At 40.1% G+C, this 23,412-nt stretch overlaps 1 protein-coding gene across 2 annotated transcripts in view; it reads left to right on the plus strand.

Annotated features, from left to right (window-relative positions):
• The window catches only part of PPP3CA (protein phosphatase 3 catalytic subunit alpha), a 184,246-nt gene extending 163,695 nt beyond the window's left edge, over window positions 1–20,551 (plus strand). The window contains exons 11-14 of one of the 2 annotated variants that reach the window (XM_053403963.1): window positions 8,190–8,274; window positions 10,699–10,796; window positions 14,547–14,576; window positions 18,820–20,551. In XM_053403963.1, coding sequence (XP_053259938.1) covers window positions 8,190–8,274; window positions 10,699–10,796; window positions 14,547–14,576; window positions 18,820–19,016 — 410 coding nt within the window. In that variant the 3' untranslated portion in view covers window positions 19,017–20,551. The remainder of the gene's footprint in view (window positions 1–8,189; window positions 8,275–10,698; window positions 10,797–14,546; window positions 14,577–18,819) is intronic. The other variant, XM_053403964.1, reaches the window with a different exon arrangement.
• Window positions 20,552–23,412: the final 2,861 nt, after the last annotated feature.

A 23,412-nucleotide genomic window follows, 5' to 3' on the forward strand; every position in this document is an offset into this window, starting at 1 on the left:
CGTTTGTGCTACAATATGAAGAAGGTAAGAAATTAGCAGGAGCATCTAACGAACAGTGTGAAGAGCTCCAGCTGTTTCTTGCCTTATTTTAAAGTTGCTGAGAACTCTGGAAAGGGGATCCACATGGTGCTGGACATCTCCTGGCAAGCTGGTGTGAAAAAACTTGTGTTTAGAGATTTAACTCTTCTCCCAGTAAACTGAGAGTTTGATCATGGTTTTTCCAAGGAAGACAAGATAGACACCATGGAGTGTGTGTATTTAACATGCATAGCTGCTAGATTTTGTTTCGGCATGGCATTCCCAACCTTGAGAGTAACAACCTTTAGCATATTGCACTAACTGGAGCTTTGGGATTGTTTTATAGGCTAGCACTTTATAAGTCTTTCAAGATCACTCAGTAGTTATGGAAGACTGTATTGTTCTAATGACTGATTCCCCTCTCCCACCAAACTCCATTGTTTGAACAGATAGATCAATTCAGCTGTTTGAGAGAATAGTGGCTTTGCCAACATAAAGAGGCCAATTTGGGGTCTTCTGTGTCTTCAATCACTATGTCTCTTATTAATGAAATCTTCAAATGTGATCAGAGTAAATAAACTCGGGGCAGTTCCTAGTCTTTCTGCCTACATATTAATTTTATTTCTGAGGCAAGAGGGAACCTACAACACACTGAGGTAAAATAAAATACAGAGAGGAAGTATAGATAAGAATGGGTGGTCATTGGGTTCTTGTACATTTTGGAATGCTGATTGTTAATTTATAGTATTGATATAGAAACTCAGTCCTATTCCCACTGTCTGTTTACTGTGGTTGGCAACAACATTCATCTAAAGCAGGGATAAAGAAATGGTGGTCCTCCCAGATGTTTTTGGACTCCAACTCCCATCAGCCCCAGTCAGCATGGCCAGTGGCCAGGGATGGTGGGCATTGTAGTTCAGTGACATCTGAAGGGTCATGGGTACCCCATCACTGATGTAGAGCCAAGGCCATAGGGTTCATCATCCTAAAAAGGTCTAACAAACACAAAACCAGTCTTAGAACTGATTTCATAGTGTGAGAAGAAAACCTGCAAGGTAGCCTTTATCTTATGCATACCACGTGTATATATTATGATGGGGGATAATGCATTTTATTTCAAAAGTGCCTTGGTATCAGCTAGTAATTTTACATCATTGTGCAGGCAGAGTATTGCTGTCTATTATTTCTATGGCCTTATAGTGTACCAAATGCTTTATAAACCATATCATGTTAAATTCTACCTTATTGTGAATAAGTTAATACCCGTACTTTAATGGAATAATTTTCATATAATGTCTTCTGCTTTCCCTAATTGCTGTACTTAGACTATATTTTCATCTCAGATGCATGAGACAGATTTTGTTCCTGCCTTGAAGACTTGTTAAAAGTTTTCTAAAACTTTTTTGTTAGGACTCGTTCTTATTTTTAGCAGTGGCTTAAGCTGAAGTCATAAATACATATGGTGTAGAGTAGCTTCTTTCTCTTTAGTGACCATGCTGAAAAACTACTGTCACAGAATCTAAGGATTCAATTTGAAGTATACATATTAGGGACTTAGCCTTCAATCCTAAATTCCATTTACCTCAGGGTAAGCCCCACTGAATTTAGCAGAATTTATTTATGAGTAGACAGGGTGAAGGTTGCTCTGTTGGTCCCCGTGAACTAAGATTCTCCTTTAAAACAAACTGGTCAGTTTTTAAACATGCCAACTTCAAATGATAGGTTATGAGGATGACTTGCTGAACAATTTGACTGGTTGAATATCCCCTTGTTTGTTTTAAACCACAGTCCCTAGTTCATATGTAATACTAAACTGAGATACTTTAGAAGTGGAACTGAAGTTGGCTGTGTATAAGGAGGAGGGGAGAGTGTGTGATCCCAATACTTTGGTGAGATTTTGCACAAGAAATAATGTTGGAAGAATGGTAATATTTATAGGCAAAGGTTCCATCAAAATTCTCAGCAACTGGTATTCAGAGACATACTTCCTCTGTCAGTGGAGGCAAAGCATAATCATCATGGCTAGCAGCCACTCCTATTGTCCATGAGTCTGTCGAATCAGTTCTAAATCGTGCAGGTCTCACACAACCACAGCAGTCTCCCTGCTCTGTCCTCATGGCATGAGCCTTTGGATACCCAAATAGGGTGAGGCAAGCGGCACATTCAAGAGCTTCGGTGCCTCCAAAATGGGACACTGGAAACTTTTGCAAAAATAATGTTTGTCACATCAAGCTGGCCTAACTTTAACCAGAGTACAAGGCTTGCTAGTTTCACCATCTGCCAGTGCGGAGGCAAGGATTGAGTATAATTGGGAATGAGGGAATATTCCTTCTAACAATGGTTGCGTACACGTGTAACGCTAAACCATTCCTGCTTTCCCCCTGCCTTCTGTGAGGCTAGGAAGACTTCTCAAGTTTAGTTTCATTCTCAAAATGCCAGCTTTTATAACCAAAACTGTAAGGGAGGGGGCTGTCCCTGAATACTTCAAGCGTGCCTCTTCTTTCAAAGAGATACAAATTTCTCAAACAATCCAAATTGGTTTTTTCATCAACAGCCTTGCTTGGCTCCTAGTCATGCCTGTTGATAAGAATCTACATTGTCCCCATTCCAGTATCTGCTAAATAGCATATTTGCCACAACCAATATAATTACTTAAAAAAGAGCCCACCTTATATGCTGTTGTGATAAGATTCCTCATTCTTTGCTCCCTGACTGCTGATTCAGCTCAGTTACATTTTACTTCTTCATTGCCTTCCTTATCCCCAACCCTCATTGCTTTTTAACCTGATTGCCTGGGGCATCCCACATGATAACCATCTATGATCACATCACACCAGATGCATGCTGTTGTCAACAAAATCACATGTGTTGTCACAGCCAGGTTAAATAGCAGCGAGGGCAAATGGTCCTAGAAGAGATGAAAATGGTATAGAGAAGCAATGGCTGTAAGTGGTGGAAAAGGGCAACAGATAGCTGGGGAAAGAAGCACTTTTCATTTAAAAAAGTGAGAATAATGTGAAACTAGGTTTTGGATTAGATCTAAGATCACAACCCATCAAAGTACTGAAGCAGAGACTGCATTAGATAGATGATAGATAGATAGATGATAGATAGATAGATAGATAGATAGATAGATAAGATTAGATAGAATTTTCTTGATGGAACTCTCATAAACAAATAGCTTGTAGCTACCATTTATTTTAGAAGAATCTCTGCTGATTCTAATTAATATGTGTAGATGAGGGACTGGTGTCTAGCAACAGTAAAAATAGGCTTTCTGAGACAGTATGCCCTGTGATTATTTGTTCTGACCTGTTGATTTGCCTGCTTTAAGGGAAGGGGAAAAACTTAAAATTCTTATATAAATGCAATGTATCTAAATTTATTTTGATTTAATCTTGTATTTGTCATCAAATATTCTTAAGGAGGGAAAACAAAGCAATATGTTGGTTGGGGTTTTTTTAAAAAAAACACACAAAAAACACAACTTTGCCTATTGCCTAGCAACCTGAACTAGTCTCTACAACTAGCTCACACTTTATGTGTTATTTTCCTAATTAATGGCATTCCTGGCTTACTGAATTTGACTTAGATGATTAAAAACCTTAGGAGGCACTAATTAAAATTATGCACTTACGATAGACGGCTTGACAGCGGACGACTTGATTTGTCCTTTGCACTGTCATCAACAGGACAAACACTTCTTCTTAATTAAACTGGTCTAATTTTTTCTTGCTTAGTATAATTTCAGTGAAATATAACTGTAGCACTTGGCACGTATTTAGTGGACAGGACCTGCTAGGGATTTAGAGCTGGTGCATAGCACATTGTTTAGAAAGTGAGCAGTGAGTTTTCCATCTTGAGGAGTTTGTTGATTGCACTGTGAGCAAAAGATGGTAGGGTTATCAAAATCCCCAGTGGATTGTTGCATGTGTGATAATTAGAGTCTAAAGTGTTTTTTACTTGGGGAAGTCCATCCCACATCTCAACAAGGCATTCATTATGTCTTGGGCCCATACAGTCAATCCCTCTCTGCTAGTCCATGCATGAGCTCTACCCCTGCATTTTATTTTTACAGCAACCCTGTGAGGTAGGTTAGGCTGAGAGATAGTGACATGCCCAAGGGCATCCAGTGAGCTTTGTGGCTCAGTGAAGTTTCGAATGAACCTCCCCAGTGCTAGTCCCCCACTTTGACCACTGCTCCATGCTGGTTGTCATTTACATGGCAGAAATGCCACAATGAGTACAAATCCATACATATACCGTATTTTTTGCTCTATAAGACTCACTTTTTCCCTCCTAAAAAGTAAGGGGAAATGTGTGTGTGCGTCTTATGGAGCGAATGCAGGCTGCGCAGCTATCACAGAAGCCAGAACAGCAAGAGGGATTGCTGCTTTCACTGTGCAGCGATCCCTCTTGCTATTCTGGCTTCTGAGATTCAGATTTTTTTTCTTCTTGTTTCCCTGCTCCAAAAACTAGGTGCGTCTTGTGGTCTGGTGCGTCTTATGGAGCGAAAAATACGGTACATGCCCCTTTCCTCCTCCCCTGGTTAACATGTAAAGGTTGATCCCCTTTAAAAAGAAGTTGCATGCCCCAAGCACCATGGCCAATAATAGACCAGCCTTGTGGTTGTCTTGCTGCATTTTAGTTTATTGCACAAGTTACTAACAAGGCTTTGAGCTGCAGAGTGCTTTTCTTCTCATCATTGTTTTTTCCATTCCTTCTTGATGTTCCCTGCCTAATTTTGTTTCTTTTCTATTTTTCAGAATTACTTAAGCATTGCTTTCCCATTGATGTTGTCGTGTTTTATACTTTCCTCCTCTGCCTCCCCTCCCCCCTTTTTTTAAAAAAAATCTGCAATCTTCACTGATCTGTTTCTTTTCCCCCCTTTGGAATATCATAAGAAGATCCTATTTATGCGCAGAAGAAAGGTATTATTAAATGGGCAAGAAAGGCTTACATTTAATTTGCTTTTGTGTGACTTTTCCCAAGTGCTAACTTTCAGGAATTTCCTTCTTCATATCAGCCACTGTGATCCCTCTCATTTAGCACCAATGCTTGATTCTGCCACAGTCTCGGCTCTGGACTGAACACTAGTGCCCACTTACATTAAATGCTTGAAAGTGAGCACATTCTCTACCTAGAGTCAGGAAAATCACTGCATTTACTTTGGTAAGGATTAAGCTACATGTGATCGTCCATGATAGATCTATGTCTTTGAAGGCATGTTTGCCCCATTCACATTTAAATCAGGACAGGCAATTGAAAGGGCCATATGACGTGAAGATCTCTAGCCCTTCCCCACCAACTGCTAAAATTTGAGCAGACCCTCCTCCTTGCATGGAGGGACATATTAGGAGTGGAGGGATGGGGTGGAATCAGCACCTCCTGCCTCAGCACAGCTTTAAATTGCACTGTACATTTCATTCATGAATGGGACAAAGCTGCAGTTTGGGCCTTCGCCTTGCTGTGAACCTCCCTGGGAACTTGATGAAGGGTGGTATACAAATTTAATAATAAATAAGTAAGCAAATAACCCTTTTTTCTAAAGTGTTGCCAGTGTGTCATATTTCTCTTCTAAGCATCTGGTAGCATCAGAATGCCTGAGGGACCAGGTCCAGCTCTTTCTTATGAACTGAGCCCATTGTCTCAGGCACCTTCCTTGTCACTTTGCACTGTTCCATGTTGCATAGGAAGATGGTGTTGAAACTAAATGAGTTCAATGGCTTTTAATGCTGAATGAATGTAGTGGAAACTATATAGAATTGGAATTTGCTCATAAAATTTGTTAACTATTTCTAAATGGTAATTCCAACATTAGTCAATCTCTGAGCTGACCCATTTTGAAATTAATAGGCCTTAACTCAGGTGCATTTCAATAAAAGCAGCAGACATTTGTTTTGGAAACTTAAAAGATATGATAATACCTATGGAGGGAAGAAGCTTGCTTGAGCTGACAAAATTATGTAAATCTAAGGGCTATATAACATTCTTTACTTATACTGATTTAATTTTCTGCAACATTTCTTGTCTCCTTTTTCCTACAAGTATTTGTGTTCTTTTCTTGTTTTTCCCTTTCCCCCACTATATACCTTTCAGAGACAGTCTCTTGTCATCATCATTTTCTTGCCTTGTGGTACCACTCAATGTGTTCCACTTTTCCTATATAGTATTTTCCCATATTCTAGTTTTATGATTAAACAATTACAGAGTTTGCTCCCTTGAATCTGTGTTTCACCTGCCAATTAAAAATTAACATGTCCTAATAAATCCTGTTCCCCAATCCTGTCCTTTGTAGCTCTAACAAATGACATTTTCTGATTATTTACCTACTTTGAAATTATTATTGCTATTTCATAGAATCATTTATGTGTTTATTATTCAACACTTAAATCATTAGTTTCTATGTTACATCTAAGGGCCCAAATTATCAGCCTGCAGATCATTAAAAGAAAACAAGACTATAAAATCTGATTGTTAAGTTGAACAGGAACTCAAAATAGATTGAATTCTGTTGGATCATTGTTTGATTAATATCTGATACACGTGATATCGCTGTCAGGCCTCTCTTAACCATTTTTAATTACTAGCCACTTTTAATTGCATTTTTGCCATTCCTATTTAAAGTCAGTACACTCTTATTTAAGAAACATACATCATCTCCCCTCCTCACTGCTAGATATTGCGTCACTTTGCATTTTCTGTTACAACAGTGAGAGAAAAGCCTCATTTCCCTTTCTGACCAAGATTCTGAAACCCTCCAAAATAACCCCACAACTTAAAATAACACATACAGGAATTTTAAATACTTCAAAAGTAAAATTCTTTATGTTTGCTGCTTCTCAGATATGCCAAACAAAATTTTTTATATTTGTTTCAAAGTTCAGACATGCAAACTTCTAGAAACCAATTGTAGGATTATTTTGTGATGCATTTATTTCCTCTCCCATTCTGTTGTAAACTTTATGGCATAAGATGCAGTGAAACCTATCATTATGTGCTTGAAATCACAATCTGCAGGCACAGGACAGTTAGGAGTTAGATTTGCTAGCTATCTCAGTCCCCCTAGTATGCAGGGTTGGCCTTAGCATTAGGCAAAGTGAGGCAGCAACCTCAGGCGGCAGATGTTGAGAGTGGCTGCAGGCCCTTCTGTGCCTCTTGAGCTCTGGGCCCCAGTAGTAGCAGCAGAGCTTTCTTGTTGCTGGCCTTAATGTCTACCCTGAGGCCCTTAAACTAGCCTGTTTTCCTCAGGTGTGATGGAGAACACTGTCCTACCACCTGTGTAAGATTCAGCTGCCAGTCAGGAGGGGTGTTCTGTACCTGGAATGGGGAGTCAACAAAACGTCCTGAGTCAGCCCCAGTGGCATGCAGTCGCAGGCACTCCCTGTCAAATTGCAGTGGATGGTGAAGGCTTGAGTGTATTTATTTCTGCAGTTAGGATTGCTGGTTCCTAAGTCTGAGCTGGTGCTCAGTATTCCTCACCCAGAACATTAGAAAAAAGAAATCACCATTGCAAGTTTGCGCTTTGAAAATATTTTAACTGCTGGGTCAAGATAAAGGCAATTTGGAGATGAATTAAGCCCCAAGGATAAAAAAATTACTCCTGGACTTCCACAGGCTCCCTGCAGTGGTTTGTAGTGGTTTTGTTGTTGGTTTTTGTATACACAGGAAGGTATTGGGGGGCGGAGGCAGAAACCAAACTTCCAATAGAGGCAAAATGCTAAGGTGTTTCTACCCTAGCTTCGACATTTTGGTAGGAATAGAATGGGCCTCAATTAGGCACTTGATAGTTTCTCTTGTCCATTTGTTTCAATAGGGATAAGTTGGGATTGCTTAGTAAGTTAAATTTTCATTTTTAGAAAGAAAGGAAGGAAGGAAGGAAGGAAGGAAGGAAGGAAGGAAGGAAGGAAGGAAGGAAGTTGGGATATTTGGAGTATAAAGGAGTTTTGGTTTGCTGCAAGGGTTTTTCCAATATTACAAACAACTGCTGTGGTCCCGAACAACCACATTGGCATGGGAGGCTTAAATGGTCTAATTCTGTGGTGTTGAGATATCTTTCTCAACTGAGAAGCCAGGCTGCCAAAGCATTAGAAAAAGTACTCAAAATTTATCATTACTAACTACTAAACATTATAATTCTTCATGTTTATTATTATTTTTTCCCCTTATAGGTGCCACAGCCGCAGCTCGGAAAGAAGTTATAAGGAACAAGATCCGGGCAATAGGCAAAATGGCTCGAGTATTCTCTGTGCTGAGGTATGACTTCTTTGCTACTGTTTATTACAAGGATGACAAGGTGCTTTAAAATACTGCTTCTCTGTTAATGCACTCGCCATTTGAAAGCTTTGTTTTTAATTCCCTCAAACTGGTTCTGTTTCATCCAGAATGTAGCCTGGATCATCATCATCATCATCATCACTTTTAATTTGTATACCATCTTTCTATCTTACAATACCCAAGGCAGTTTACAAGCTGAAGAAACAAAGAATGTACACCTTATAACAATCTAATGCAATACAAAAATGTGATCATAAAACATAACTTTAAAATACGCAACCTACATCAAATAAAGTAACATTTAACACCCAGAGAAAACTGCTAGATGGACCAATGATCTGAATTGGTATAAGGCAAATTTCAATGTTCCTATGTCTCTAAATTTGGCCTTCCTCCCTACTGCTTTGCAGCCATTCAGGAGCAACCAGGATTTCCAAGCTCATGCCAAACCACCAAACATCTAATGCTGTCATAAATCACAAAGAAGATGAAATCATTGGGTTCCAAGCTGCAGCACACAATGGAAATTCCAAATGGTTATAATCCTCATCAGAATATAGCCGTGTGAGCTCACGCAAAGGATGCATACCTGGCAAATTCATTAAAATGCAAATACATCAGGTTGTTGATATCTCGACAAGATAAGCCTGCATGGCTATCAAAGATGTGCCAGCAAGGTGTTAAATAAGAATAAATTGGAATTTTTATCTTAATAGCAGGCCTCTGCCAAGGAAGTTTGCATTAAAATGATGCAGTCAGGAATATGTGTTTCTCATGTCTTTGCTACTCCTTATCCCAGTATACTTATACCTTAGTTGTTGAACAGAATCCATTCCGGAAATCCGTTCGACATTTGAAAACCAAGATGCGGCTTCCAATTGACTGCAGGAACTTCCTGCATGCAATCAGAAGCCACATCGGACATTTGGCTTCCAAAGAACGTTCACAAACCGGAACACTCCTGGGTTTGCGGCGTTCAGGAGCCAAAACGTTCAAGTCACAAGGCGTTTGGGATCCAAGGTACAACTGTATTAGAATTAGGAGGTAGAGGACCAGTTGTTTTATTTATTATATATGTATCCTGCTTTTTAGGCCTAAATTTGCATCCAAAGTGGCTTACAGCAATACAAAAAAATCCAATACATAATAACATAAGTGGCATCCAACTTAAATAATTGCACACACTGGACAACCTCCACTTGTACAGCATGACTTTTTGCCATCTGTGCTTGCTGCGCCATCCTCACATCTGCTCCGGGGGGGGGGGGGTAGGGAACAGCCATAACAGATTTAGTGGGCACATGGAGGGGAAGGAAGTCCTATTCCACAAGTGGAAGTTGTTCTGCTCATGCAAGGATTTAAGAAGATAAGAAGATCCAGGTGGAACAGGCCAGTGCCCTACCTAGTCCAGCATCCTCTTCTCACCGTGTCCAACCGGAAACCAGCAATCAAAACAGGAGCACAAGAGCACTCTCTCCTCCTTTGGTTTCCAACAACTGGTATTCAGAGGCATTGCTGTTGGCAGCTGTGGAAGCAGAGCCTAGATATCGTTGCTAGTAGCCACCAGAAGCCCTCTCCTCTATGAAGTTGTCTAATCCTCTTTTAAAGCCATCTAGGTTGGTGGCCATCAGTGCCTCCTGTGAGAGTTGCTTCCATGCTTTAACTATGTGCTGTTGTGAAAAGTACAGTGGTGCCTCGCAAGACGAAATTAATTCATTCCGCGAGTTTTGTCGTCTTGCAATTTTTTTCGTCTTGCGAAGCACAGTGTCGGGAAAGTTTCGGAAAAGCTTCAAAAATCACCAAAGTCTTTAAAAACCTCAAAAAAGGCTACCACACCGCGTTCTATGAGTTGCTCCTTGAAGTCAAGTCGCAACTGTATTAACAGTGTTAAGAAAAAGGAAACAAACTTGCAAGACGTTTCCGTCTTGCGAAGCAAGCCCATAGGGAAAATCGTCTTGCGAAGCAGCTCAAAAAACAAAAAACCCTTTCGTCTAGCGAGTTTTTTGTCTTGCGAGGCATTCGTCTTGCGAGGTACCACTGTACTTCCTTTTATCTGTCCTGAGTTACTTAGTGCTACTTTGGATACAACTCATGTATTATGAAAATGCAACGAGGGTATGGTCTGCGGCCACATGAGCTTTAGATTTGCTAAAAGAAAGCGGTCTGGCCAGTGCCTGGATGGGTGACTGCCTGGGAACCACATGCACTCCACGTTAGGTTCCATGACAAAATAAAAGTGGGATATAAATGAATAAAGATGTTACCAGAGGGAAGGGAAAGGTGTCCCTCAGCTGGAGTTGGATCTAGAAACAATGAGGAAGTGCTTAGCTCTTCCTTTCTCTTCTTTTTGACCACATAAGTTGCTGGCTGCAATTGACAATTGCTTCATCCTGTTTCTACCAGGGAAGAGAGTGAGAGCGTGCTGACACTGAAAGGGTTGACCCCAACAGGAATGCTGCCCAGTGGGGTGCTCTCTGGAGGAAAACAAACTCTGCAAAGCGGTAAGCATGTTTGTGAATGTGTGCTATGGTGTACATAAATTCAGCTGCTAAAGCACAGAATTCCTTTCCGCTATATAAATGCAGTCTCTTCAAGAAGAGAGAGAGAGAGACCACAGAGTGACTAGAAGCTGGCTCACAAAATTTGGCTGAAAAACCAAACTAAATAAATGCACGCACCCCCTGTTTGCAATACTTGGCAATGTTTAAGGGGAGGGGGTGACTCTGCATATATAGGGGAGAGTTACACATGTGAAGGGCAAAATCATCTCTGCTATTTCTCTGGAATACTGCTGCCTCGTATGTAAGTAAAGACTCATCTAAATGACTGGGGGTTTTGTTTTTGTTTTTATATATATGTAAAAAGGGGGAGCACACGTATACACAGCCAAGCTGCTCCCTGACCCCACTCATTTAGGATGGGTTGAGCCATCCAGAAACCACATTTAGTGGAGATCCATGCGTAAGCCTTTGGCATCGGCATGAGGAACTTAATTGAGGCTTGCACCAGCTTACTGTGATAGCTTAAAAACATATCTATCTTTGTTCTGGCAGCTTAACTTTACAAAAGCCGGGGCATATCCACTGCATATGAATAGGTTTCCCTTCTTGCATAGTTCTCAAACCACTTCCCTTAGAAGTAGTCCCCATCCACAACATATTCAGGCAAAAGCTGGGATCCCGGAAAAGTAGGTGATACCAGTGACGTTTGTATTTCCCAGTTTGCCCCACCTATTATTATTATTATTATTATTATTATTATTATTATTATTGGAGGGAGGGCCTGGCATGGACAGAAATGTAGTGCCCCATGTTTGCCAGTGCATCCATCATTTTAACTTATCATCAATGCAACTCCCAAAGAGTCTTTCACAGGAACTACATTATGGGGTGATTTAAATGGCAGAAATGTGAGCAAGTCAGCTGCAGGGCAGGTCCTGTGCTGAATTCATGCATCTGGACCCACCAGTGCAGCAACCGCTTTCGTTTCCTCATAATGCAGTGAGCCCAGTGCTTTATTCAGGTTTCCTCTACTGCTGTTTGGCCTTACCAGTCAGGTAAGCCAGGCACCATTGCAGGGAGGGGCCTGCTGCTGGTACATCACATTCATTATACTGTATCACAAGCAGAATACTGGAGCAAGCCAGGGAGCACAATGCCAAGCGCTTTGGCAGGCAGTAGCTAAAGCTCCAAGTAAGTGACCTGAGTGTCCCCTCCCAAGACATGTCTGCCTCCCCATCTCCTCCAGAGTCCCAGGCAACCTGAATCCAAATACAGTGGATCAGGCTTGGAGTGAAACTCATCTGCCCTGTCTAACTTCTTAGTTGACAGCTTCTAAAGGTCATGGATGAAGAGGGTGGGAAGAAAGTCCTCTGCTTGAGAATCCCATCTTTCAAAGCTTGAGAAGGCTTTCTTTCCCATCCATTGTGCTTGCAAGCATGCAAGTCTGCTTTTCAGCATAACCTCTCTCCCTTTACAAAAATGGCAGACACTGCGTATGTGGAAAAACTGCAAATTATTGGCCAACATGCCAATCCTTCCTTAGGCCAGCTGATAACTACCAAATTGCATTCTTCCTTTTCTCTTCTTCGTGGAGAACTGCCGTATTGGAATTCTGTAACTGGAATTCAGTTTCTGAGGGCCAGTGAATAACTAATGGCTTGTGAATAACTAATGCCACATACGGCAGACTCACAATTTACTTGAATAAAGGGAAGAACATTTTAATGGTGGTTTTGCTGCATATGCAAGCACTGAGGCACTTTCTCTCACTTACTGTTTCAAGTCATATTTTGTATGAGTTATGCAGCCACTCTATAGCTAGTAGAATTTTTCTCTTGAAGTAAGGAGCCACAGTCAAATATTTTAATGTATTAACTGTTTTCTGTTTTTACTATTGTGTAACATGCACCCATGAGTGTCCAACCATAATTATGATGTAGCTTTTAACTGTGAGACATGGAGATTCGCCTTTTCAATAACTCAGTCTCAGCCTCTAACTTTCCCATTTCTTTCCTGGAGTTTCTTTCCTGTATTTTTCCCCCTTTCTGTCTCTTTTTCTCTTTATCTAGAAGATTCAGGTATTCTGTGGTAAACTCTCTTTTTGGTGGCTTGTGTGTTACACATATGGTAACGTTCTGCTTTGTAAATGCTGCAATATGATGACCAAAGTGTGTTTGTCACACTAATGGAATTACTGAGGCACATAAAGGATTTGCTTCATATTACTAGTCCCTTGACATTCATAGAATTTTATCACCCACCCATCCTGGAGAAAACCCCCAAAAACCCCACTGTTGTCTTGATACAATTGCTTCTATCAGATTGTCCAAAAGCCTGGCCATTGGGAAATTACCTCATACTGCAGTATTATAGCTTAGTGAAACATTACTATACACAACCCATTAGTTAACACCTTGCACCATTCACCAAATATACTGAAATCTACATAGTTTCTGTTAAGCACATTTTGCCAACTGTGCTATGTATTAACAGAAAATATGAGCAATATATTGTGTGAAATGTGTACATTCTTAGTGACCATTCTTTTAGTGTATTGTGCTGGTTTGGATCCTTTTTCTCATCTTAAGTTTTATTGTCTCTTTCCTCTTTCTTATTTATTATGCATATTTATTTTGGTTATTGAGTTACCTTATTTGCTGCACCCGAGGGCTATAGATTCCATGGGGGAACTTGTCCTTGATGCAAGATGACACTTGATGAGATTCCACTGATCTCAGTCCATATTAATCTTTGCAACTACAAAAAATGCAACATTCTAAACCAGACCCAGGCCAGCATGTTTATCTATGGGCAGATAGGCTTCCTTGCTGCCATACTTAATACCAATGTGGATTTAGGTACATCTGGCTGTCAAAAAGACATTCAAGCTATAATGTAACAATGCATTTCTGATATTAACTTCTTTGTTCATTTCTGTTTGCAAATGCTTCTTAAGACCTATTTAAAACGCCATGGTGGTTTGAAATCTATGCTATACTACCAGCAACTTTGAAATGGTCAGTTGTTCTGCCAGTATTTCAGATCTAAATAAAATTAAAACATATTTTTTAATAAAAAAAATTAACAATATGGGGCACTTGAAAAGATGGTGTTCTGTGCCACTCTTAAGCAAGGAAACCCACAAACAAAATATTGAACACTGAAAGCTCTTTTCCGTATTTCTTTAGTGTGTGTGTGTTTTTTTTAAAAAAAAGGCATCCAAGAGAAAAGGAAAATATTTCCCCAAATTATCAGAAACCATCTTTTCCCTTAGTCCCTCTGCTGACCAAAGGGTGCTTCAGTATTTTGCTGATCTGCATTGCTGGTACTTTCGTCCACTGGCTTAATGCCACGATATGTCTTACTGGACACTCTGCAATCTAAACTGCCCCATTCAGTGTTGCAGCCACCCTTTTATACCGTCAACTTTGTATATTGTATGGGCAATACGGTATAGCATTTCAATTTAATCCATGTGGCTATTTTATTTTATTAGATATTTAAGAACAAATGAGTATCTTTCACTTCTCTCCCCCCAAAAACATTAAAAAAAAGAAATCTATTGCCTGCAAATTACGATACCTGTGTCTGTTTTGTGTGTAGCATTCTATGTTGTCTTCTGTGTCAAAATCCAGCACTTACAGTAACCTTCAAGTGTACTAGCTCCTTTGCTATTCACTGACTTGTTCTTAGAGTTAAATCCTCTGCTCATTTTTCTCATTCGTTTTGCTACCCCTTTCTTCTCTTCAGCTACTGTTGAGGCTATTGAGGCTGATGAAGGTAAATTGGCCAGACCCCTTTCTGTTGTTGTTACAACAGAGAAGGGCTCTGCTGGGTGTATTCATTTTTGCTGTAGCTTGTATAGAGTGTGTGGGTGTTGAGCTAACAATTGTGGCTCAGTATTAACCTAAGTTTACTTGCTTTAAAGGGGAAAGTGTTCCTTTTGTTGTTGGTGTTGTTTCTTAAAGTTGCAGCGATGTTCTGATCTGTGTCCATTAAGCTTAAAGTGCTGAATCAGTATTGCACAAGGATAAGAAAGCTTGCAACTCAAAGGGGGCATGGCAGCACTTTAGTAAAACCCATTTGACAAACAAACAATTTCCCTTAAGGGGGATCAATCAGTTCCCCATGTCACCTTAAGATATATCTGAAAATTGAGAGAACACTAAAGTTGAATGGGGTTCTCCCTTTGCTGAGGTCTCTTGTGAAAGTGATTTTTGAACGAGTCTTCACTGTAATTTAGTATATTTTAAAATGTCCCTTTAGGGGGGAAATATTAAAACAATGAGAGATGTTAGGAGGTTTTTTCCCCTGCAAGTTTTGGGAATTTTCTCTAATGTAGCTATTAAAACCAACACCATTTCAAATGACTACCAGCACAAATGAATTACTGTCGAAGATATTGAATGCAAAACTTCAAGCTGCCTTTCTCAGGGATCCTTTTGTTTCAGCTCTTAAAACAATTTTGTTAGTTGTACAGTTAATAGATCTCCAGATGCATACTGAAATATTTCTATACACGATGATTAAATTAGTAATTCAAATTGTTTTGCAAGAAGACTCTCAAAAGTTCCCCTTTAAAACAAAACCAAAAAATTACTCAGTTGTATTTTGTTCTTGCCCCCCTAAAACATGAGTTTTTTTCCAAAAAAAGAAGAAAAAAATCATTAGTCATTAGTTCTGTTGGCATGGAGTAAGACTGCCATTTTGGCCCTCCTATCTGTTTTTTGATCTTTTTGTTACAGGAGTGAACAAAATTCTTAGCAATAAGTAAGAGAAAATACAACTGCTTTCTAAATAGCAGTGAGTGAGCTGCTATTTATGTTGGAATTCTCTATTCCTGTTGGCAAATTCTACTCTGCAATGTGCATTCTTGTTGACAGTTTGGCTGTTTTTTTCCTGTGATTTCTGTGACTGTGTTGTGTTTTTAGTATTACTTCTCAATGTAAACTGCTAATAATCATTGTCTGACCAGCAACTGCAGCAGAGCACATTCTTCAGCACAAAGGTGTATAAATATGTCTGCTTGACACCAAGATGTGCGTCCCATTTTGGGAATACGCGTTGTTCAAGTTAAACTTCTTATTGATCATTACATTGCACTGTAACCAAAGATTGATTGGTTGATTGGTTGATTGATTGATCTGAAAAGCTATCGCCTTTGGGAAATCTAATAACGATTCTGTTTACATAAACAAGTGTTTACTAGGGGCCTGTGCAGGCCTTTGACGGAGTCTAGGTGTTCATACATCCAATCACAGCTGAACATCCTGCAAAATTAAACTGCCGTACACTTCACATTGCCATTCATTATACACCTACGTCAAAGGACTGGATCAAAATTGACAGCACTGTGGTGAATTTTTAAGAGGGCCAGGGTTGAATGTTCTGCTATGAGTCTTTGTTCAGGTTATCTCTAGTATGAAACCTATATGAAATTTGTGGGGAATAGGTGGGAACATGTGGGTTACAAGTGATGAAGGGAAGTTTCCAGACAACCAAGGGTGGTAGATTCCACAGCAAACTATGTTGTCTGAAGTGGTCCAACATGCAAAGATTAAGCATTTTGGAGTGGATCCAAAGATACCCTTCCACATGCGGGAGGCATCTTCAACTCACGGAAGGGCCATTTCCCCTCAGGAAGGGCCATTTTACACTAGGGTCCCTTGCTTGAGAAAAGTGTGCAAGCGTTCTTCTCTACAAGTGTTCCACTATTATTCTACTTGCACAGGCTCTTGTTCTAGCTGAAGAATAAGGCCCTATCTGTTCTAGCATTGTGTGGAAATCTTGCACACATTTTATCGAACCGCTCACAGCTCTTTGGATCCAATCCACTGACTTAATTGTTGAATTTTTTTTTCCAGAAGCCATGATAGCCTCAAAGCCATCTTTATGTTCCACCCCTTCAGATGGCGCAGTATGCAGTGGTTTCCACCTAGCAAAAAAAGTGCAGGAAAAAAAGAAATCACCACATGGGGGGAAGGGGAATTGGTCCTCTGTATCTGTCTGCAGTCCATATTTCCACAGCGGTGGTTGGCAAAATGTCAGCATGAGAGGATTTGTCCTTGCCACAAAATTCAACACAAGTGGTTTAATAGTACCAGGGACTTTGCCTTCAAGGAGAAATGTGAGGGGTGGGGGGAAGTCATCTCAAAATTCAGAAAGGATTATACTTTCTCCCTAATGGAGAACAAAATTGATTATACCTCTTGACAGATAAACCAAAGAGCAAATTCAGTTTCCAACTCCCTCCTTTTCGCTCATGCCCTCCCAGTATTCTCTCCCCATGTTGCTGGTACTAACTGACCATCTTGGCTATCTTGCATGTTAAGAAATCCAGCAGAAAGAAACATAACCAACATTCTTGAAATATATATTTGTTCAATTTATATATATATATATATTTACTAAAATAAGAGGTGGGAAACACACCAGGGGTTAACAGCAACCAATAAGTTAAGCCTGTTTCTTGGATTGCTGCCCAGAGCCCTTCCCCTTTTTTGTTTTAAACACTCTAAAGTAAGCCCCTGAAATGATGGAATTGCATCAGGCCCCTTGAATTTTTTTCCCCTTTCATTGAATGTGTGAAATACCTAGTGAGATCAATGTGGAACTCCTAATGTCATTGCTGAAGGGCAAGTTCATTGACTTTTAAATTCACTTACTGGCTCCTATGTTCCTACACTTTCAAAGTTAAGAAGGACAAATATGCCAAAAAGAATGATATTCAGCATCCATGTCACACTCAATTACTGCAGTTTAACCAGATTATCCAGTAGTGCTCTAGGGCTGACAGAGAAGGTTATTGTTCCTGAGTAGTGTATGATCATTTCTTCTGTAGTGAAGACACTGAGGACCTTCTGTCTAATGCATTATAAGGGTATCCTCGTATGATAAATTTCATAAACACTCAATGCAGGTTCCTATATAATGGGAACAATCTGTTTACCAGGATTAAGGGAGTGGACCATTGCATAGCTTGCCACTGCTCTCCATCCCCCTACCAAATAATAACATCAACCATGATGTTGACTGGGGTGGAGATTAACCAGAGTCCTGGTTTTTAGGCAGGAATCTTAACCAAGGTTTGAAGCTGGTTAGCAAAGCTTGTTAAAAGGAGAACCTAAGTCCTCATTTGGCATCATACAACCTCTGCAGTGAGGTTGGCACACCTGGAAATATGGCTATTGAAAGGCCACAAACCAGAGTTCTTGGGCAACCTATAGTTTTGAATGTTTCATCATTTCTGTGAGGCCTCTTGACAGCTGCTCTGCTGTTAAATTCATCCTGCATTGCCTATTCCAAAGAAAACAACAACAACAAATCTCCCTTGGAAATCAACAAGAATTCTATCTCGAATGAGACTATGAGGACATCGCAACCATTTATCACTCAAGACCAGTTCAGACATTTTCTTTTAATACCCTAAAGTCGTTGCAAGATTATTTTGCATTCCCAGTTTCAAGCCAATGCTTTCATTCATACAAACACATGTGGGAGCTGCCATTTACAACAGCAAACCAGCTTCCTTTTGTAATTTAGTTCCCACCACAAGGAGGCATACATTCACTACATGCAGTTGACAGGGCAGAAAATATCGTGATGGCTTCACTGCACCAATATGTGTGAAACTGGACCCTACACTTTTAAGACAGGAGATTTTAGTTTGTTATTTTTCTGTGAGCACTACTTGTTCCTGAAAAAAAAGTTCATTCCACACCGAACCACCAAATAAAATGTCAGGAATGAATTTTGTTGGGAGCATCTTAAACTTTCAAGATACATTGGCTATCTACTTTCTAGCTGTTTCCAAATCCATCCAGAAGCTTTAATCGCATTGTCATTTTATTTTCTTCACCGTGAAGGAATTTCTCAACTCAGTTGACTGTTCAGTAAGCTGATAAAATGCCAACACTTTGTCGCCATTGACTTTCCTTTCCTCTCTGTTTGTTTTGTTTTTGTTTGTTTGTTTGTTTCTGTTTTTATTTTTGTTTTTCCTCCCCCCCCCCAATTCTCTGTGTAGCTATCAAAGGATTCTCGCCGCAGCATAAGATCACGAGCTTTGAAGAAGCCAAAGGCTTGGACCGGATTAACGAACGGATGCCCCCTCGCAGAGATGCCATGCCATCCGATGCCAACCTTAACTCCATCAACAAGGCAATCTCCTCAGAGACTAATGGCACTGACAGTAATGGCAGTAATAGCAGCAATATTCAGTGACCGTTTCCAACTTGTGATTTTTTTGTTTTGGAGCTGCAGGGCATGATGGGATTGCTGCATATCAGCAGTGGGATGTTCTTGCCTCTGATGATAGCTTACTTGCTCTGGGGGCCAGGTGTTGGATTCAGTTTACAATATCATCTAAGAAGAGATAGTAGACTTTATTTTGGTGGGTGGGGGGTGGAGGTTCAACGCCTCCTTGGATATGCCTTTAAAATGCTTGTAGAAAACTAAATGAAAGCTAATGCTGGTATATATTGCAAAGTTAGGGGAATGAACATGTTTTCCTACTGCATTGGAAACTTCTCGATATGTTAACTGAAAGGCCTTTTATTATGTTACTGGACATGACAATTTTGTCTGATTTCTTACTAACTATTGTACGTTTACAGTTGCAGCACTAAACATGGACAACATCAAAAACATTTTTAACAAAGTGATGTACAAACTAAATAAGGAGACTATTTATTGATAATGTTTTGCTACTCTTGTCAGACGATGGCTATCTTAAAAAATAATAATTAGGCAATCTTAAAAAAAAAAGTTGCAAATTTGTTAAAAATGCCAAAAAGGACAGTTTAATTTTGTACAGATTATGCTTACCTCAGGTTTCTTTAGTGTGCTTGAATGCCCTTCTTTAAATATAACATTTACCTTAACTAATTTGGCAGTGAGAAATCTTTTCTTTTAAGTTTTTAAGGAAAATAAAACTGGAATAATGATACTCCTTTTTTCTTTTCTTTTTGCTGTTTATATTTAGGAATCCTTTCTTTATTCTTTTTCTTTTTGGTAAATCAAGTCTTGGTTGTGGCTTGCTGAATTTAAATATTTATGAGTGGTGCATTTTTAAGTATAGTGAACAAGACACCATATTAAGTGCAGTGAAAGCATCTATATTCTGTAAAAATCTGCCTATGCATGTTTTTTAAGAAAAAAAATTGGCTGTATAGGCCTGTATGGGACTGTAATGCGCTTAGTGGTCTGACTTATACTGGAAATGTATGTACTGGCGTACTTTATATTCTCTAAAAAGAAAATGCTAATGCCTTTGAAATTTTGTAATCAAAAAAAAAAAGCTTTGAAAAATCTAAGGGGGAGAGTATTCTTAAAAGTTTTTAATATAAGCTTGTCAGTGCACATATCGATGGTTAGCATGTTTAGCAAACCTTGTGAAATTTAAACTAAGTTTGTAGTTACATGTGAAACTAAATGCATGATAACTGTTAATGTCATGATGGTTTAGTCATTTTGTTACGTTCTGTCATGTGCCACAAACCGTGTAATTTTTTCACTTTTTTCCCTTTGTATATCAGTTACGGGTTACAACTGGTTCATTCTTAAAGGAAGATGAAAAACCAACAAAAGCAGTCCACTGATATTTTTTAACAATTGTATAAGTGCCCAAGTAATTCACTACAGCCTACAGCCTTGCCTTTGTAATTTGACTTATGAAATGTTGGCAATCAAAGCATGCACTTGTAACAATGAAAAAAAAAAAGCATTTTATATTACTACTCAATAAAAATGTGCATGAACCTATGGCTCCTCACACTAAATCTCTGGAGCATGCTATTATGTGTTTAATCCTCACCATGGGGGTGGGGGGCTCTCACCCCGTTGCCTTGTCTGTTGCAATCCTAGGTAGTGATCCCTGCACTCAGGTATGCATGACTTAAGTGAGACTTAAGGAACAGAAGAAGCTGCCCTGTACCATGTCAGAACATTGATGCATCTAGCTGAGTACAGTCATACCTCAGGTTACAGATGCTTCAGGTTATGCGTTTTTGGGATACGGACGTGCCAAAACCCGGAAGTACCAGAACGGGTTACTTCCGGGTTTCGGCACATGCGCAAAAGCGCTGAATTGCAACCTGCACTTGTACGGATGTGGCGCTGTGGGTTGCGGACGCGCCTCCCACACGGATCACGTTCGCAACCCGAGTGTCCACTGTACTGCTGACACTGGTGGCAGCTCTTCAGGGGCCAATCAAGCCAGGAGTCTTCCTCATCCTTATCTGGAGATGACGGGGATTGAACCTGAGGCTTTCAGAATGCAAAGCACAAGGTCTACTGCCACAGCCCTTCCCCTCTGCTTATGCACATTCTGGTAGCCCTATTTGCAAAATCATAGGGAACGCCTTGGGATAAAAAGGAGATTCTCAAGTTGTTTCACACTTCCATTGTAGCAGAAGAAAGATGCCTTTCACTTTGGGGGTTTCGCTGCAGAGGTGGTTTCTTCCACATCATTAAGCTGCTTGTCCTTTGCAGGTCTGATCAACTTTTGGCAAAGGAGGGTGGAATGTCTGGGCCATTTCTTTCAAACACGTCCCAGCAGCTCATTCAACCTACACTGTGTCCTAGATGCAATATCTCTTTTGCCCATTCCTGCAACACCCACCTACCTGCACCAATCATAATTACGAACAATGAGGAAAATTCATGTGTCGATTCCCTTTGCTTGAATGGTAGCAGTTTGATTTTGCTACACAGACTATTTGTGCTGCTACTTCCACAAGTCACACACCCCTTTTTATTTTATTATTTATATATCACATTTATAGCCCACCTTTCCTCCAGGGGGCTAAAGGCACAGTGTGCGTGGTTATCTCCCTTCCACTTCATCCTCACAACAACCCAGTGAGGTGGGTTAGGCTAAGAGACAATGACCAGCCTAAGATCACCCAATGGACTTCATGGCTGAGCATCTGTTTGCCACATTACCCAGCCGGCTGAATTTTACCCAGATTCTAGCCATGCCTCCCAGTGCCACTTTAGACGATAAGCTGACTTGAATTCTCAGCTCTCATAAGGAAAAAGGTTTGAGGCAAAAACGTGGAAGCACTGTGTGTGAAGGAGAAAAGGCAACTTGAGAGAGAGCAAGGGAAGTATGTTCATTTTATTTATTTATTATCCCGGCCTTACTCCAAGGATTTCAAGCGCAGTGTGCATCATTCTCCCCTCTCCCTCTAGTTTATCCTCACAACCTTTCCATGGGTTAGGCCAGGGGTCAGCAAACTTTTTCAGCAGGGGGCCGGTCCACTGTCCCTCAGACCTTGTGGGGAGCCAGACTATATTTTGGGGGGGGGGATGAACGAATTCCTATGCCCCACAAATAACCCAGAGATGTATTTTAAATAAAAGCATACATTCTACTCATGTAAAAACACCAGGCAGGCCCCACAAATAACCTAGAGATGCATTTTAAATAAAAGCACACATTCTACTCATGTAAAAACACGCTGATTCCTGGACCGCCCACAGGCCAGATTTAGAAGGGGATTGCGCCGCATCCAGACCCTGGGCCTTAGTTTGCCTACCCATGGGTTAGGCTTAGCAACAGTGACTGGCCAAAGGTCACCCAGTGAGCTTCATGGTTGAGTGTGGAGCCCCAAGTATGGATGCATGAGCAAAAAGGGATATTTTGCATATAAATACTTAACCACATTTCCCCAGGATTCCTTGTGAGAAGCCATGACTGTGGTATAATACTGCCTTCAATGTATGCTGCAGATGTGGCCTGAATTTCCCTGGATCTGAAGTATTTAATTTCCAGTGTACAGCAGTGTCTTTTGTGTAAAGTAGGGATTTTTAGGACCCGTTCCAGGAATTTCATTTCTGTTTTGTTTTCTCCACTTACTGATAATGAACTGTCACTGAAAAATTCATGATGGAAAGTGAGACACTGTGATATCACCAACACATGTTACAGTCACTGCGTCCCAAGCAGGCCACATTTCCTCCTGCTGTATTTTTGGAATAAATATATTTTGCAGGCACATTCTTGCACAGGAGCATCTGTCCACCATGAGGTACGGAATGTGCCGTTCCTCCATAATTCACACTTTGAATCTGGCAAAAGGAGCACTATGGAGATTTGTACGATATGAAGAATGAACAATAGCAGGGGATCAGGTTTTGCCTTAGTCTACAAACAGCTGAGGAATATCTCTGGTACAAAAACTTCTCGGCAACATTGGGTGGGTTAAACTATTTTCTCTTTCTGTTTAAGAAGCCAGTTGTGAATTTTTTAAAAAATATATATATGATTTTTTAACAAATTCTAAGAGTCCATAACTTTTCTGTATGTTTCTTTTCTTTAGTCTATCAATAACTATCATTCTATGGGCAACAGTTGCTTCTAGAAACACAGAAATCAGTAAACTAGTTTTCCTGTATTTTTCTGTGGAGTTTTAAGGAGAGAAGCCAGCAAGCTGTGACCCAAACATTACCATACCCTCCAAGATTTCTCTGTTGAAAATAGAGATGTCCCCTCCAACATTTCTCCAATAAAAATAGGGACATCCTACTACACTATGGACCATTGCAAGCATACTGTTTCTAGTGCTAGAGCTGCTCTTTTAAAAAAAATAAAATTCCATGCTTCCACACTATTTTT

Source organism: Podarcis raffonei, chromosome 9, assembly GCF_027172205.1.
Source record: "Podarcis raffonei isolate rPodRaf1 chromosome 9, rPodRaf1.pri, whole genome shotgun sequence".
NCBI lineage: Eukaryota > Metazoa > Chordata > Lepidosauria > Squamata > Lacertidae > Podarcis > Podarcis raffonei.